The sequence below is a fragment of the Lingula anatina genome, chromosome 6 (assembly GCF_051362555.1).
Source record: "Lingula anatina isolate TDL-2025a chromosome 6, LinAna3.0, whole genome shotgun sequence".
Classification (NCBI taxonomy): Eukaryota; Metazoa; Brachiopoda; class Lingulata; order Lingulida; family Lingulidae; genus Lingula; species Lingula anatina.
Window position 1 is genome coordinate 3247403 of NC_141772.1, and position 15616 is coordinate 3263018.

The 15616-nt window shown below is 35.3% G+C and overlaps 1 protein-coding gene across 1 annotated transcript; it reads left to right on the top strand.

The window, feature by feature from the left end:
* The first annotated feature begins 80 nt into the window (after nucleotides 1–80).
* LOC106167010 (sortilin) lies at nucleotides 81–15124 on the top strand. Its single transcript, XM_013545679.2, has 23 exons — nucleotides 81–410; nucleotides 661–723; nucleotides 1150–1214; nucleotides 1817–1919; nucleotides 2300–2473; nucleotides 3017–3087; nucleotides 5295–5377; nucleotides 5529–5668; nucleotides 5926–6006; nucleotides 6434–6494; nucleotides 6817–6926; nucleotides 7333–7464; nucleotides 8021–8123; nucleotides 8579–8655; nucleotides 9124–9400; nucleotides 9761–9884; nucleotides 10077–10157; nucleotides 10537–10650; nucleotides 11005–11155; nucleotides 11396–11550; nucleotides 12301–12418; nucleotides 12656–12718; nucleotides 13002–15124. The coding sequence occupies exons 1-23, from the start codon at nucleotides 129–131 to the stop codon at nucleotides 13014–13016; spliced, it is 2643 nt and encodes an 880-aa protein (XP_013401133.2). The 5' UTR covers nucleotides 81–128; the 3' UTR covers nucleotides 13017–15124.
* The last annotated feature ends 492 nt before the right edge of the window (nucleotides 15125–15616 follow it).

Below are 15616 nucleotides of genomic sequence, written 5' to 3' on the forward strand. Positions count from 1 at the left end.
GACTAGATATATGACAGTAAAGAGAGGCAAAGATCAATAAATCAAGGCTCGTCATGGATGGCATATCAAGATGGTGCTGACATCTTGAGCCACCTGTTTCACGTGACTAGTCACAACATACCCGTAAAATGGCGTTCAAGGAAGGAGGACTAGTTTTGCTTTTATTATGCGACATAATTTGTATCCAGAAATGCTGTTCGCTTGACATTCATATGGAGAAGACGCAAAAAATGAAAGACTCATCGGTGCAGAATTATTTGAGGAGTACAGACGAGTTGACTCGCGTGAAAAGAGATTATGATCTGAACCTTCCAGGAAGAAATCAGCGATTTCGTCGTGATGCAGAGGACACGACGTGTGAGCAGCAGAAAAACCAGCTAGATTTTACAACTCCAGACTTTGTGAACACGGTAAAATATATTTTTCTAGCGTTTTCAGTATATGGGAGTTTAATGAGAGTGCTTTTCATTTATTATTACATATTCAGATTCAGATTATTGCGGAAGTTTCACAGCCGTGGGCTTAGGTTAACATGCATTCCTGAAGCATATAACTCTGACAGACTTGATATGATATTGCCAGCCAATAGGGCCTATGGTTGGGAAATGGCACACAATGTATGTATACTTGATGTTTAGATTTATTCCGATTTGTTTTCAGCACCAGTTTGTGAATGAAACCAAAGCGAGCATGGCCCTAGCGTGGGCAGGCGACAATTCTGGGGTAAGTTAAAGTAGTTTTGGTTTCACTATCAAGTCTTATTAATACCGCCATGGCAGGAAAGCACTTGTTGAGTAATAAGTGGCAGGCAACAGAAACTGAAGAGAGAAATTTTAAAGTACAAAGACTAGTCGATTGGATTACAAGCAAAATATTCTGCAACTTTTATGGGATTTGAATATTTCATTGTCATGTCCCTTTCCATAATTTATTACAGATGATAAATATAAATAAACATAATTCAGAATGGCTTCCGTTATTTATCACATGGGATAAAATTCTCTGAAAATCAATTAGACATTAAAAGTAAAGAAAAAACTCTTGGAATAGTAAGTATATTTAATTTTTTTTAAATCCAAACAGTAGATATTATACATGGTTGGGATATTTTAAATGAGACATTTCTATATCTAATTTGAATTTTTCCAGGTCATATTGGTTGCAGTCACAGAAGAAATGGGGAATTTGGCTAGGCCATCTGTCCTATATAGAAGGTGAGATAGGGGTAACATAGGTAGAGGTTTATATGTGTGTCTGCGTCCTTGAACACAAACTGATCCATGATTTATTTTTATGTTTTCATAGCTTGTCGGGAGTGTAGGCATCATTTTGAAATGGGGTGTTCAAATTAATTTTCCAACTGATACGCCTTCTAAGCTCCAACGGCCCCGAAGAATATTTTTTTAATGAATGTTAAAAATTGAAATAAGGACAAAGTGCAAAAGACAGTTGGATAGTTACCTGTCCAAAGACCTGTAGCTTTTCCATCTGCTGGTATAAATGGCAGTGTACAACTAATACTTGAAGTTACACAACTTATGACAACATGCTATTCTGGGGTAGCGTTTACACTCGCCTATTTAACGAAGTGCTAGAGCTGACTTAAACTGGCAAAACAAAAAGGGCTTGATTTGACTCGTTGTAGTCAAATTAACACCATTTGGATAACAAGTTGTCAAAAAAGTGGTGATTTAGCTAAACAAACAAACAAACAAAAAATGCTAACGCTACCCCAGCTGTTGTTTATGTGGCTCACAAACTTACCATACTGTATATAACCTGGTGTTAAACTTTTTATTTTGACTTCTGAATTCAGCACCAACTTTGGCAGATCATTTGAAGACATCAACTCTCGCATTAACAATGTCATCATGAGAAAAGACAATGGGCTGCAGAAAAATCCTAATGATGCTAATAATGTAAGCTGTATTCCATCTTTTAATTTACTCAGCACTCATATTCTACTGTTACATTTTTTTGCTGCAGTGGTTTTACTTATATACATGTACTTAATGTTTTGATTTATTATCACTGAAGCAGTTTGCAGCAGACTTAATGCACAGACCTGTATACTTTAAGCGTGTTTGATATTACTGTTAAAAGGTTTTAACATAAGGGTAAAAAAGTGCACTTTGCTTATGTAAATGACTATAAAAGGAAAAATTACATCTTATCTGCATTTTGAATCTTTGATGTTAAAATTTGGCCAAGCATTTCTAAGGCAAAGAGCACAGTCTCTTTCCTTTTGAATATGCATGAGAAAAGCACTGAAATCTATCCTTTTAATTTTTTTTTTCAGATATTTATTGTTGCACACAACCTCACTGGGGATGTATCTGACCTGTATATTACCCAGGACGGTGGCTCCACCTTTAGCCATTTTACTATGCCTTTCATCCTTCGCGATGAAATGCTATTTCACCCTAGTAACAATAATCTCATACTTGCCCAAAAAATAGGATATTCTTCCAAGGTAGGTTATCCAATTTAACATCTTACATTAAAAAGAAAGTGACAAGTTTGGATTGAGCAGTGATTGCATAGTTTATACATAAGACATAAAAAGGTGTGCATTTAATTTGTGTATGAAAAAGATGTAACATGTCAGAGCTCTATTATTCATCATGTCACAAATTTTATTGAAAATTAAGGCTCTATAATGGATAGTGCAGTTCTGTTTGATCTCTCTGCTATATAATTTTAAAAAATTTGTAAAAAAAAATTAAATGAAATGAGATGTGGCACTAGTCTGAATAAAAACAGTTAAAAAAATGCACGAAAGTTTGGAGTCAGTGAGGGAAGAGGGGCATCTGGCCACAATGGAATATATTAATCATTGCGTAGCATTATGAGTGTCTTAAAAGAAACGCCCATTGCATATTAGCATACTGAATGGATATTATAATTCCTCATAATGTTTAATTTTAATTTTTTTTTTTTTAATTTTAATTTAAAGATAATTTTGTCAAGAAGTAATTCACACCATACCATGTCTTGTTTCTAAAATGTCTTTCAGGATTTGTACCTCTCTCAAGACGGAGGTAGAACCTGGCGCTTAATCCATACTGATATTGTTAAGTACAAATGGTGAGTAAGATTGCACTGTGCCAATGTTTGATGTGTGACTATGGGGGTCATTTGAGGTAGCTCAGAGTCTCACATCTTGGTGCAAAATCAGGCGAGATTTTCGAAGATTTGGAGAGAGTCGAGTCAGAAATAATGGCGGACTAGTGAGTGATGTGGCCAGAAATGGAAACTGGCAAAATTTACCCAAAGATATTTTTCTGGAAATTTTCTGTTAAGTTCTGTAGAATCACAGTCTGCAGTCTATTATTCAACTGTATTCTTGCACATTTTCTTGTCTCAAAGGAACTTACTTTTGCATTGTTGACTGCAAGGTTTGAGGCTACCTCTAAAACTAGGAAGGAGGGAGAGGGTTGTTATGGTAATGCTAATCAAAGGCCAATGAAGGGGAAATGTATCATAAAATATCTTCTCTTAGACATTAAGCAAGATTTGCTTACCAGATAGTCAATCTAAGGTTCCAGTGATACAGTCTCAGACCCATAGCCAGCAATTTCAAAGGGAAGAGGGGGGGAGGTCTTTTTCCGAAAATGTGGACCCTTTACAATGTAACCTTTGCAGGGGCGGATTTAGGCTGTCTTCTGGGTCTTCTGGAAGACGGTCAGATTTTCAAGTTTACATTGTCAGCCATCTAATGTTTTCTGTCGGAAGACGGTCAAAAATGGAAGATGGATCAACAAAGATAAGTTGGAAGACTGTCAGAAAATATCTCAGGATCCGCCCCTGCTTTGTGTACCTTTATCAAGTTTTACCCAGACTGGACCTTTTCCTGACAAAAGGGCGTTTCTTTGGAAAAACCCCAACCCCCCACCCCACCCCCACCCCCCCTCCTGTACTGGTATAGTCTGAGAGATAAACAACTTCATAGCCTGACTATTATGTAATAGAGTGGCCCAAGTGCAGCCTCCTTAAAGATGCATTGGAAGTCAATTTTTTTTTGCAACAAAAACCAAGCAAATGTCACCATGCAAACAGCAGGAAGAGAACATGTGGAAAACTTGTGAAAGATAGTATATACCCTTGAAAGTGCGTTTTAACCTCTCCCAGTGAATTGGATAAGTTCAGTAAACTATACCACTCAAAGTGAAAAGGGCCCAATACTTATCAATTCATAGATATATACATGTGGGATGTGACTGTGCTTTTAAGTCACATGCAAGTGTGTTATATAGTTCTAAGCCAGACTGTACAAATAATGAATAATTTACTTGATTTACAACCAGTAATATTTGGAAGGATCTGATAATTTGAATACATTCAGCCTCAGCCTAGTATTATGAAGCAAAGCATAATAAATTTATATATAATTTTGGTGTAGTGGAATTCACTCAATATAGGAGGCTAGTCTCAGGTACATGATGTATTTTCACTTGAAACAAAAACATGAAAAAAAAAGTGTTGGTGCATATAATGTAAGTTGCTTACTTCTGAAATGATATTATTCTAACTGTGTGCTTTCTAGCATGTAATAACCCATTACCAAATAAATTTTGGAAAATAAGTGTTAAAAAGTTAAACGGTTTTGCCAGATTTCTCTTTGATTTGGTGACGTATATAGATGTGTGTCAACTTGCACAATGTTGACAATAAGAAATCTGTATTACTTTCATGTGAGTCGAGATACACTAAATCAAAATTTACCAGCTGCAAGTTTATAAATACTTGATGCATCAGGTCCATGCTGCATTATTGCTTTTAAGTCCTTATTTTAACTATGATAGGGGCTTAATGCACAGCATCTATGTTATTCATTTATGTCATGTTTTCATTATGCTAAGTAAGGGCCCACTTTTGTATTATTAACAATGTTTATATCTATATATTATTTCACAGCACAGAGCATGATGACAACTGAATTTATTATTAATACAAGAGATCAGACAAAAGAATATAAGATCTAGTCTAAGAGTAGTGTGAATATTGTTGCCAAAGAAATAAGAGATGAAAGAGGCTGAAAAAAAGATATTAAACATTCAATTTACATAAACTATCATTATATACATTAAAACATAAACAGGTTTACAGTTTAAAGACTTCAAATGAAGTGTTATCCTCTTCAGTTAATAACTAAAAATGTCTATGAAGCCTCAGTAAGTCATGGTCACCTTCATGTTTATGTTGATGAGAAATATAGTTTGATAATATATGATATGATAGCATTGACTTGGCTTAAACCCAGGTTTTAATGGCTGATGTTTCATTATTTTCAGGGATCCTAATGGAGCCCCGGGTTTTGAGAACGCCATCTATGCTACGTATGACAAACCCTCTATTCTCACTTCTATATTTGGAGGTATGTAATGGGCTGTTTTAATATGTTCTGAGGTGGTATTTCATGAGAAGAAGCAAACTGTTTTACAGACACTGTGATACTCAAAAAGAGTAAGTGTCTGGTGAACAATTTGTTTTGCCACTTTTTTTCCTGTATTTTATTTTCTCTCCAGGTATCATTTCAAAATCCTATGACTACCAGCTGTTGAGGAGTACTGACTTGGGGGCAAACTGGAAGATGGTGAATGAACACATCTACGAGTTTGGAGTTCAGGGAAAATTCCTTTTCACTTCAGTGAACCAACAGGGATCTGTAAGTTGATGTATTAAGTTTTTTCTTACGACAAATATTGTTGTCAGTGTAAATTAAATAAACAACTAACCAACAGAAGACTTTGAGATGAACCAGGTTCAGTTTTAGATTTTGTTACTGTATGTTCTTTCTATATGTTAATTTATTTGTTTTTGTGTTATTATAACTGGATTGCTTCCAGTGATATCTGATTTACCTAGAGCTGTATAAAGTTTTATAAAGTTTTAGTGTAATGACCTGCTGCACAAATATTTCAGTACCAGAGGGCGCTTGAAGTCTCCACTGACGGCGGCGAGTCGTGGAATGGTGTCCAGGTTCCCACTGTCACCGAAGACAGGGTAAGAGTCTCAGACCTGTTGCCATTACCTAGAAATATTGATGTTTTTAACAAGCTTAAAGAAATTCCACAATATGTCTCACAGTCTCCTATTTTGATGTTGATACCAGAAGATGAGGATAATTATCTTTTGTCAAGTTAGTTAGGTTTATGGCTAAAAGTGTTCTTGGGAGTAGTGAAAACTTAAAAATATTGAAAAACAAAAATATAGGAGTGAGTGATGTGCTTGAAATTTGATTGATTCCAAGGATTCTCAAAATACACTGCCATGACAGTTAGTGGGAGCATTTTCTTTTTTAAAAAAATAGACATTTTTAAAGGAAAAATATCAAGGTATACGTTGTGAACTCTAAAATTAAGTTTCCTAAGAGGTTGCAAGTGTGCAACATGAAATAGTCACTTAACTTTTATTTCCTCTGTTGTTTTAGTTCTATTCAATTCTTGATATGAGTGAAGGAATGATTTTTCTGCACGTGGACAAACCAGGGGGTATGTACACCTTTTATAGATTATGTCAGATTGTTTGTCTATACAAATGATAATTAAAGTTGTAGAAATATACAGTTAAAGTTTGTTCATTTTGTTGCTTAATATTGAATGTAGTTCACAACTTATAAGAAAAAATGTCAGAAATTAACCATTTTTTGCATGACATGCGGATTTTTGAAGAATAAAAAGATTCTTTAATTTTAATTCTCTATTTTGGATGTCCAATCTACAGAGTTATGTGAAACAAGTGTAATGATGTGCTATAATAATGGCCTAGATATACTTCAATGTTTTACAGTTAATTTTTTTCTCACTATTACAGACACTGGTCATGGTACTCTATATATCTCTGATTCATCAGGAATCGTCTTCACAGAATCTCTAGAAAAGCATCTCTATCCAAACTACCTAGATCTCACAGACTTCTACAAGGTTATTAAGACGTCATTTTTATTTGAAAATTAATTTAAAAGTGAATTCGGATAGTTTACATTCACAGGAGGAGTGAAGTTTTTTAATTGGTTTGTCAATGTACAAAGGATTTTATAGCTTGATCATGTACAATGTTGCAGAAGGATGGATTGTCAGATTTTTTTTTTTAAATTGCACAGTAGAACTAAGAACAGTTGCATTATATTCTGGAAGTTATTTTACTGAGAAAATTCCAAAATCTATCATGAGTCTTTGAAAGCATGAAGAATTTTGAAATGCAGCAGATTACAAGATGCCGTGATTGCCAAAACTCTTTAAAATACACAATTGTGTTTGTGACAGTCATGTGCTATTTGCTGGGAAATTATTGCATCAGTTTGTAAAAAAAATTCGCTCTCTACTCCAGGTTGAGTCCATGCGAGGTGTTTACATCGCCAGTCAGATGTCAGATGATAACAGCATCCACAGTATGATCTCGTTTGACAGAGGGGCTGAGTGGAAACCTATTAAGGCACCACCTGGTGTCCCTTGCCACAAGGTATTCTCTTCACGTCTCGATATTTCAAATTTAAATTTCTCAAAAGCAAGTGGTGTTTCTTCAGTTAAGTCAGTGGATTATTCCATGTGTACATTTAGAATGACACATTTTTCTTTTTGGTAGAATAATTATCTTATTTAAAGATGTTATGCATGCTTCAATAGCATATTTATTCACATTATTAATATTTTGGTAAATATAATCACCTTGAAAGCATATGTCTGGTATGTTAAGATTCTATCAGATGTTGCTTTAATGATGTGAAAATTGTTTTCGAGACATTGCTCTTTGTTGGCATAGTCAATGTTTTCATTGATGCATTTTATAAATATCTTACAAAATGTAATGTACTATTGCTGATGATTCATGAACTTGTTTGAAATTTGTTCCTTGTTGTTTAGGAATTTTAACTTCAATAAATTAATATATTTTTATGTGTTTATGTATTATCTTTTTATGAAATGTAAAGCTTCGGCATATGGATTGCTATTTTCTGTATAAATTATTATTATTCTTGTTATTATTACTAGTACGCATTCTTGACTTGCATTTCCAGGCCTGTTACTTACAAATCCACAACCACTACAGCATAGCACGGAACATCCCAGCCAAGCCACCTCTTAGTAGCAAGAGTGCAGTGGGGATCATTCTGGCACATGGTCAGTGGCGTTTTTTTTGGGATTTAAGTATATGATGGCATTCTAAATGGTGTTTTTTTTAAATGTTATTGCATTGTCTTATTGTTTAGGACTTGGTTTGTAGCTTGGTTGTGTGTAACTCATTTTTGTGCATGATTGTGGAATCTATTTATCACAGTTGTGTGAATCTATTGTCTTTCATGGCATTCGGGGAGAATCATTGGTACAATGCTAAATTTCCTTTGTACAAGTGCTTTTCACTTACTTCCCGTTGTAAACTTAACATGTTCACGCTTTTTTTTTCAAAATTTAAGTTTTGCCAACAGAATTTCATTGCCGTCTCTCACTAAGCTTCAGTGAATTCCATAAATTTATTTATTAGTCAAATAGTAGTTGTCAATGACTAGTTTTGCTTCATAATTTGATGGAAGCAACTCTCCCGTGGTACCTCTAACCCACCATATTTCCTCCCCCAGGTCATGTAGCCGACGCCCTGCAGAACACCCCACCAGATGTCTTTGTGTCTGATGACGGGGGCTATAACTGGATCAAGGTGACTGTTCACTATTTTTTAAACTATTAAATATAGAATTTACAGGATTTACAAATACTGAAGACTCCTTTCGTTTCATTGTCCATCAGTAAGGCCATTTCAGACAAAATAAAGGGTTAAACATCATCCAAGGACCAAATATGTTGTGAAATGCTATGATTTTATTAAGGTCAATACTTGCTTTTTCTGTTCTATTCTGTTCTGGGTCCTTTATATTCTCAGTGCCCCAGAAAACCATCACCACTGCCAAATTGCCAATTAGGTTTAATTTAAAACTGATGTGAATGCACCTTTATATCCCCAGGTTCTGGACGGCCCCCAACATTACCAGATTGCCTGCTAGGTCTAATTTAAAACTGATGTGAACACATTTTATATATTCAGGCTCTGGACGGCCCCCACCATTTTTACCAGATAGCCAACTAGGTCTAATTTAAAACTGATGAGAATGCTCCTTTCTATCCCCAGGCTCTGGACGGCCCCCACCATTACCAGATAGCTGACCAGGGGGGTCTGCTTGTGGCCATTCCATACAACACCAGTACCCCTAATATAGTGAAGTTTTCTACTGATGGAGGGCGCTGCTGGCACGAGCACAAGTTCACAGACGAGGTCATCGTGTTTACTGGACTCCTGACAGAGCCAGGGAACAAGGCGATGACCGTCAGTATCTGGGGGTATGGGCAGGTGCACAGGGAGTGGAGGGTATTCGTCATTGACTTTCAGAAGATCATCAAGAGGCAGTGTAAGTGATGAAGTGATTTTTTTTCCTTCAGTCAGCAGCTAAATTACGAAATTGCTTTATCCTTATAATGTAACACAGCAAATTAAATGCTTCGCTGGCATGGTAAGATATTTACAGTTTGACTTTGGACTAGTCTAAATCCATAGTATCTTCTGTGTCAGATTTCAAGACAGGACTGTGACATATTTGGTAATTTTTCAGTAAAAATATCTTAGGTCTTTCATATTTTTTATCAGTCCTGGGCTATTAATTTTAACCTCCATCTATTGTCCACTCCAAGTCAGAGAGGACAGAAACTTAATTGAACACTCTGAAATGAACACTGTAGGATTTATATGATGATGACATTGTCCACTGCAGGTCAAGATCCCCAGGACTACGAGGAGTGGTCACCTCATGGAGAGCTGCATGGACAGCAAGACGAGTGGAAAGGCTGTCTGATTGGCTACAAGGAGACATACAAGAGGGTCATAAAGGACTCCCTGTAAGTTATAGGTCTATGCCGTACATTCAAAGCAAAGCAAATGCTATATAGACATATGATTGTTTATGACTCCAAAATTATGTATATGGAAGATAGATATGTTTGCTCATCAAGAAGACCTAGTCTTTGTCCCTCCTTATTTAACTTTAAGCTTTATACAAAATATAATGTCATATCTTTATGAATCCACAGGTGTTACAATGGCAGGAGCTATTCAGTTGAGCGGAGTGGTTCGGAAACCCCCTGTACCTGTAGGAGAGAGGACTACGAGTGGTGAGTACAGCCAGAGAGGGTAGACAAGGTGATGAGATGGATGGTGACGGGGGAGGGGGGGGGGGGGAGCAAGGCTAAATAAGCATGTCCTATATGTTTTTGATATTGGTTTTTTTTTTTTTTTTAAATAAATTTATTTTACTCTGAATTACAGAAAATGTAATTAAGTTATAACCTTTATTTTCGTATTTGATACTCTTAATAAAAGGAATATTTAATGTAAGATAAAAGAACCATATGAAGTAATCCTTTGTGTTTGTTTATAACTGAGGTAATTGAGGCATCAAAACTAGAACTGCTTTTATAGCATGATTAATTTTTAAAGGAACAGCATCATCCGATTCCAATGAAAATATTAAATATTTACATTTGGTTTCAGTGATTTTGGATTCGTCAAAAATGCCAAGGAAGAATGTGTAAGAGACAGTAAATTCAGTGCAAAAGAACTGAAAATTTGTATCAATAACCACGTTACAGAGGACAATACAATTGGGTAAGATAAATATGCACATTATCATTCAATTCTGTAATGCACCTTTATAAGACTGAAGGAAATTAACAATAATTTTGTTTATTAAGGATAATTAATAATATTGATGATGATGATAATTGAGCATAACATTTTACAGTTTATAATTTCCTGAAAACAATATTTTGCTTAAAATGTTCATTAAGAGCATTGGAAAAAAAATTAGTTGGATTCCTCTTAAAAAAGACATGATTTTGACATTTATTACAAACTTAAACATCAAATCTTGAAAATAAGGAAAGATAGTAGAATAAGGGAGGTGTTTGAAAATTTTGAATAATTACTGTATCTAAAACCATATTTTGTCGTATCTTTCAGGTATCGTAAAATCCCTGGCGATGGGTGCCATAATGGCTTCGTACCCCAACAGTCCACGGAAATAACGCTGGATGTGATCTGTAACGAGGAGAGCAAAAATTTGGTGAAAATCGATGAAAACGGCCATGCTTCAATGGTGGATACTGACTATGTGAGTTCACTGTGGATTATCCGCAGGATTGACAACTCCAGATTTTGATTTAGATTGGTGTAAAAACAAAAATCAAATTTCTTTTAGTATAACCTAGTTGGTTTAGAGAGTTCAGCCTATAGTTTTGATATATATATATATATATATATATATATATATATATATATATATCATAGAAGGCACAAACTGAATCATGAATTCAAAAATGATTTTTGAAAGTGTAAAGTCATTTTATTGCAGGATTACGTGGATCATGAGATCATGACAGAAGTCAAGAATGGTAAAGGCGGAGGCACCAATGGCGGAATAGTGGCAGTTATTCTCGTCTGTATAGTTGTTCTGGTTCTGGGCATGGGATTTTTCTTTTTTAGAAAACTTGGATACCTTAGTAATAAGTAAGTATAGTCTAATTGTGATTCAAAATGTGGTTTGAATCTGTGGGTGGATCTTTTCACACACACACACACACACACACACACACACAAGGCCATTCAAGGCATTTCAGTGACACAAACATTTTGTGTAATATTTGCGTATTTATGTTTTCCCCCATGTATTGGAGGAACAAAAAAGCAGAGAAAATAATGGGGCAAGTTCAGATTATACAAATATTGCACAAAATGCATGCATCATTGACATGACTCAAATGTTCATATTTTCTGTGGAATGACCCGGAGTTAAAGTTACATAGTGAAAGCTGCTGTTTAGTTACACTTGGAATGAGTAGAGCTTGTCTCAAATTTTAATTTGGCAAAATGAGCAAAGCTAGTGAGTGTGCTGTGATCCAGCATCTGTTATAAAAATGGAAACTCCAATGGAATTCTTGGGGGACATGTTAATTATTAAAACAGCAGAGAAGTGTCTTTTCAATTTTTCCATATTACTGTGTTTGTGTGTATGAAAAATTTCCAGTGGCCCATGATGTTCCTTTGCAAGAAAACTTGCTTTCAAATATTATTAGATCTATCTTTAGAAAGAATTGCCAGCATGTTTTGTCAAAAAGTTGTCTGTTATATGGTCAAGTAGGATATTGTTGCTGAAACTGACTGGTAAATTGTTCCTAATTTGGTCCTTACTAATACAAATTGAAACTAGCTAAATGATGATAAATTCAGTTATTACTTACAATATTGTCTTTATTGTAGAAATGTTTCGTATCGCTACTCGTCGCTTAGCCAGTCGGATGAGTTTGATTATGATAACGATGTGGAAAATATTATAGGCAGCCATAAAACTATTTATCAGGACAACTCAGATGATGAGGTAAGACTTAAGATTGAAGTTTTTAAGAAAATTTTCAGTTTTTTATGTCTGAATCTTGTTCTCGCATACAAAGATAGTTGATTGAAGATTTAGTATTTGATCACATTTTGTTGGACTATGCACATAAGAAACTCATACATACCCACAAAGGAAATTATCATGATGATATTTGTTGACCATTTTCTTATATTTTTAAAAATAAAGAACACCCATGTAATCTGTTTTCCATTTCAACAGGAGGCGATGTTGAAGGATCCTAAAAACCCCAAAGTGAAATCTTATCATGATGACTCTGATGTTGTGAGTATTCAAAAAAAATTATAATAAAAAGAAAGAAAGAAAATAAAAAAAAGAAAGAGATAGATAGAGAATTATTAGGCTGAAACATATTATTTGTCAGATATGTATTATTTATGATGAACATCTATTACCATGTTTTCAAAAGAAGTCAGAATCATTTATTAATTAATTTATTTATTTTAGTAGAATTAAAGATTGAAATCAGGACTAAGCTTGACACAAGAACTTGCAGGTACTTGTGAATCAGGTCCCAGTTCTTGAAAAAAAAATTTTATCATTTCAGGATATCTTGGACTAGATCAAGTCTTTGGGAGAAATCAAGAAAACAGCTGTGTTACGAACTTAATTTATTCAAGACTATAGCAGAGAAGACGTGTCGCAAATGAGCCAAAGGACTAGCATTTCATTCTGGAGCTTTACGTTTTAATGTGCAATATCCAAAGAAGAATGGTGACTGGGTTTTTTTTAAATGTATCATAGATTAGCATGCGTAATCTGTCACTATGGTAACAATCACCATGACGGTTGTAACCATGGCGCATTAGGCAGATATATGTGTATAAGACTACCTTAAAAAACTGCTTATAATACAACTTGAAGTTCCAAAGAAGAACAATCAATAATGGCTTCCATATTTCTATGAATCGGTGTGTCTTTGAGAACAAGAAACATTGGTTAAGGTGCACCTGTTAGATCTCTTAACTGTATGGACATGGTATTCCAATTTATAGTGTTCATGTTGGTCTCTTTACAGTTTGGAAGGTCTTGTTTGCGTTAACATTTTTGTTGATTATCATTATCATCATCATCTTCATTATATCATCTGTCATTGGTCACTGGGTGGACTGCTGTTTCACATGCATGTTGAAGGTGGTGGTCCGTGAGGCTTCCGGCTTGTTCTTAAGACTGGGTGTTTGTAAATAAGCCTGGACAATAGTCAAGGTGGGGCTTGGATAGGGGGCTTTGGACTAGGATTCAGGATCCCCACATGGAATATACATTCTTACTGCACAGCATTTAGTTTCACAGCACTTTTCAAGGATCTGTGATCACTGTTATTTGAAATCAGCTTGGTTATTTGTAGTTATTAGGTTTTTAATGGCCTCTTTGCTCAAGTTTTGGGTGGTGATTGTGTGAATTGTAAATTTGATAATGATGAATCCATTGGCAGAATTAGTTGGGATACTTTTTGCTAATCTTGTTCAATATTTGTGATTCATTCAGTACGTACATTTAATTAAGCAAGTAGCTTTAATCATTGTGATTTCTCTGTGGTGTTTGGGACTGTCCTGCTGTTACAGTAGTCATTTCGTAATGCTGTTTCTATTTCGTTTATTCATTTCTCTACAGGGCAGTGATGGATTTGATGGCATATTCTAAGCAAAATATTGTGTATAGGCTGTCTGTTATGTTTTTCTTTAACACATATTTATATGATTTCTATACATAGTCAGGAAAAAGAACAGGTGAACAATCATTTTCAGTGTATAGCTCACAAACCTAACCTCTATAGTGAACCCTCTTTATTGACTAAACACTTACTGTAGTTGAACAGTATTCATATACATTGTATGTGCATGGGTTTGTGCGCATGCACATGTGCACGGACATACATGTACTGGAGAATTATGAGTTTCTCACAAATGGTAGTTTGATGAAATATTTGTTTTAGAAGGCATGAAAGGGTTCAGGGTGAGAAAAAACTTTAATACCCTGTTTCCCTAAGAAACATTTCTAAAGCAAATTTGATTTTTAGATGGTGAGAATGTTATTTGTAATTTGCATAATACAAATTCCTGGATCCCTAAAATACAGTTTCATAGAAATCAAAAACTTTAGATTCCACCATGATGCCTGTAAAAGGCAGCTTTCAAGTCTTGTTTCCCAACTAAGTAGTCTGATATATTCAGACATTTGAACTCTCAGGTAATTTTTTTTTCGTTGTTGGACAAAGTTTCTCTTGTCAAAGAGTGCCTCCGTTTTGCGCAGAATAACGAGCCTAAAAATTTATTATGTAAAACTTGCAAGATATCCGGTATATGGCATGTTTAAGGTGTGCATCATGGATAACCTTGCCCACTAATATTTATGTAATGTGCATCAGTAACGCATTTCTCTTAGAAATACCTTTCTTCCAAGACCAGCGCACTTCGTAAAGTGCTGGCTCCAACCACGCGTGGCGTTAAGCTTAGTTCACCGTTTGCAGTGTAACTTGGGGACTTCAGGCCGTTGCTGCTGACTGTTCTCCTTGATCCCCTATCTCTTTATATGTTATATAACATTCCACGTTGTGTTGGGTGATATGGGACTGCTTCGTGTGTAAAAAGTGATTTTGTTTTCATCAAATGTTTTTTGATGTATTTTTTTCCTTCTTTTGGTGATATTAAAACCAGTTTTGAAAATGGATTTGTTGTTCCTTGTCTTTTTACAGTATCAAGTGTTATTGGAAGCACCCTAACAGATGCATTTTCATATAATTAATATAATTTTCATAAATGCACGCCTACTTCTTTCCTTGCACGCGCAAGACGTCGTCGGTTTCTAAATCGGAGAAATGTGAAACACAAAATGCTCTTAAATTTCCAATACTCCTTTTCCCCAATGCGCATGTACAATACCCACTCCTGAGTCTAAGGCTTCGTTCACATGGAAAGTCTATTTTCTAACAATCTATTTTCTATTCGCGGTGTCTTATGATCATGGTCTGTGTCCTGAATATCCCGCGGCGTAATTACTGGCAGCGCGAGCCAGTTACTTATAGTAACTTATAGTAACTGGCTCGCGCTACCAGTAATTACGCCGCGGGATATTCAGGGCACAGACCGTGATCATAAGACATACCGCGAATAGAAAATAGAATTTAGAAAATAGACATTGCATGTGAATGAAGCCTAACAC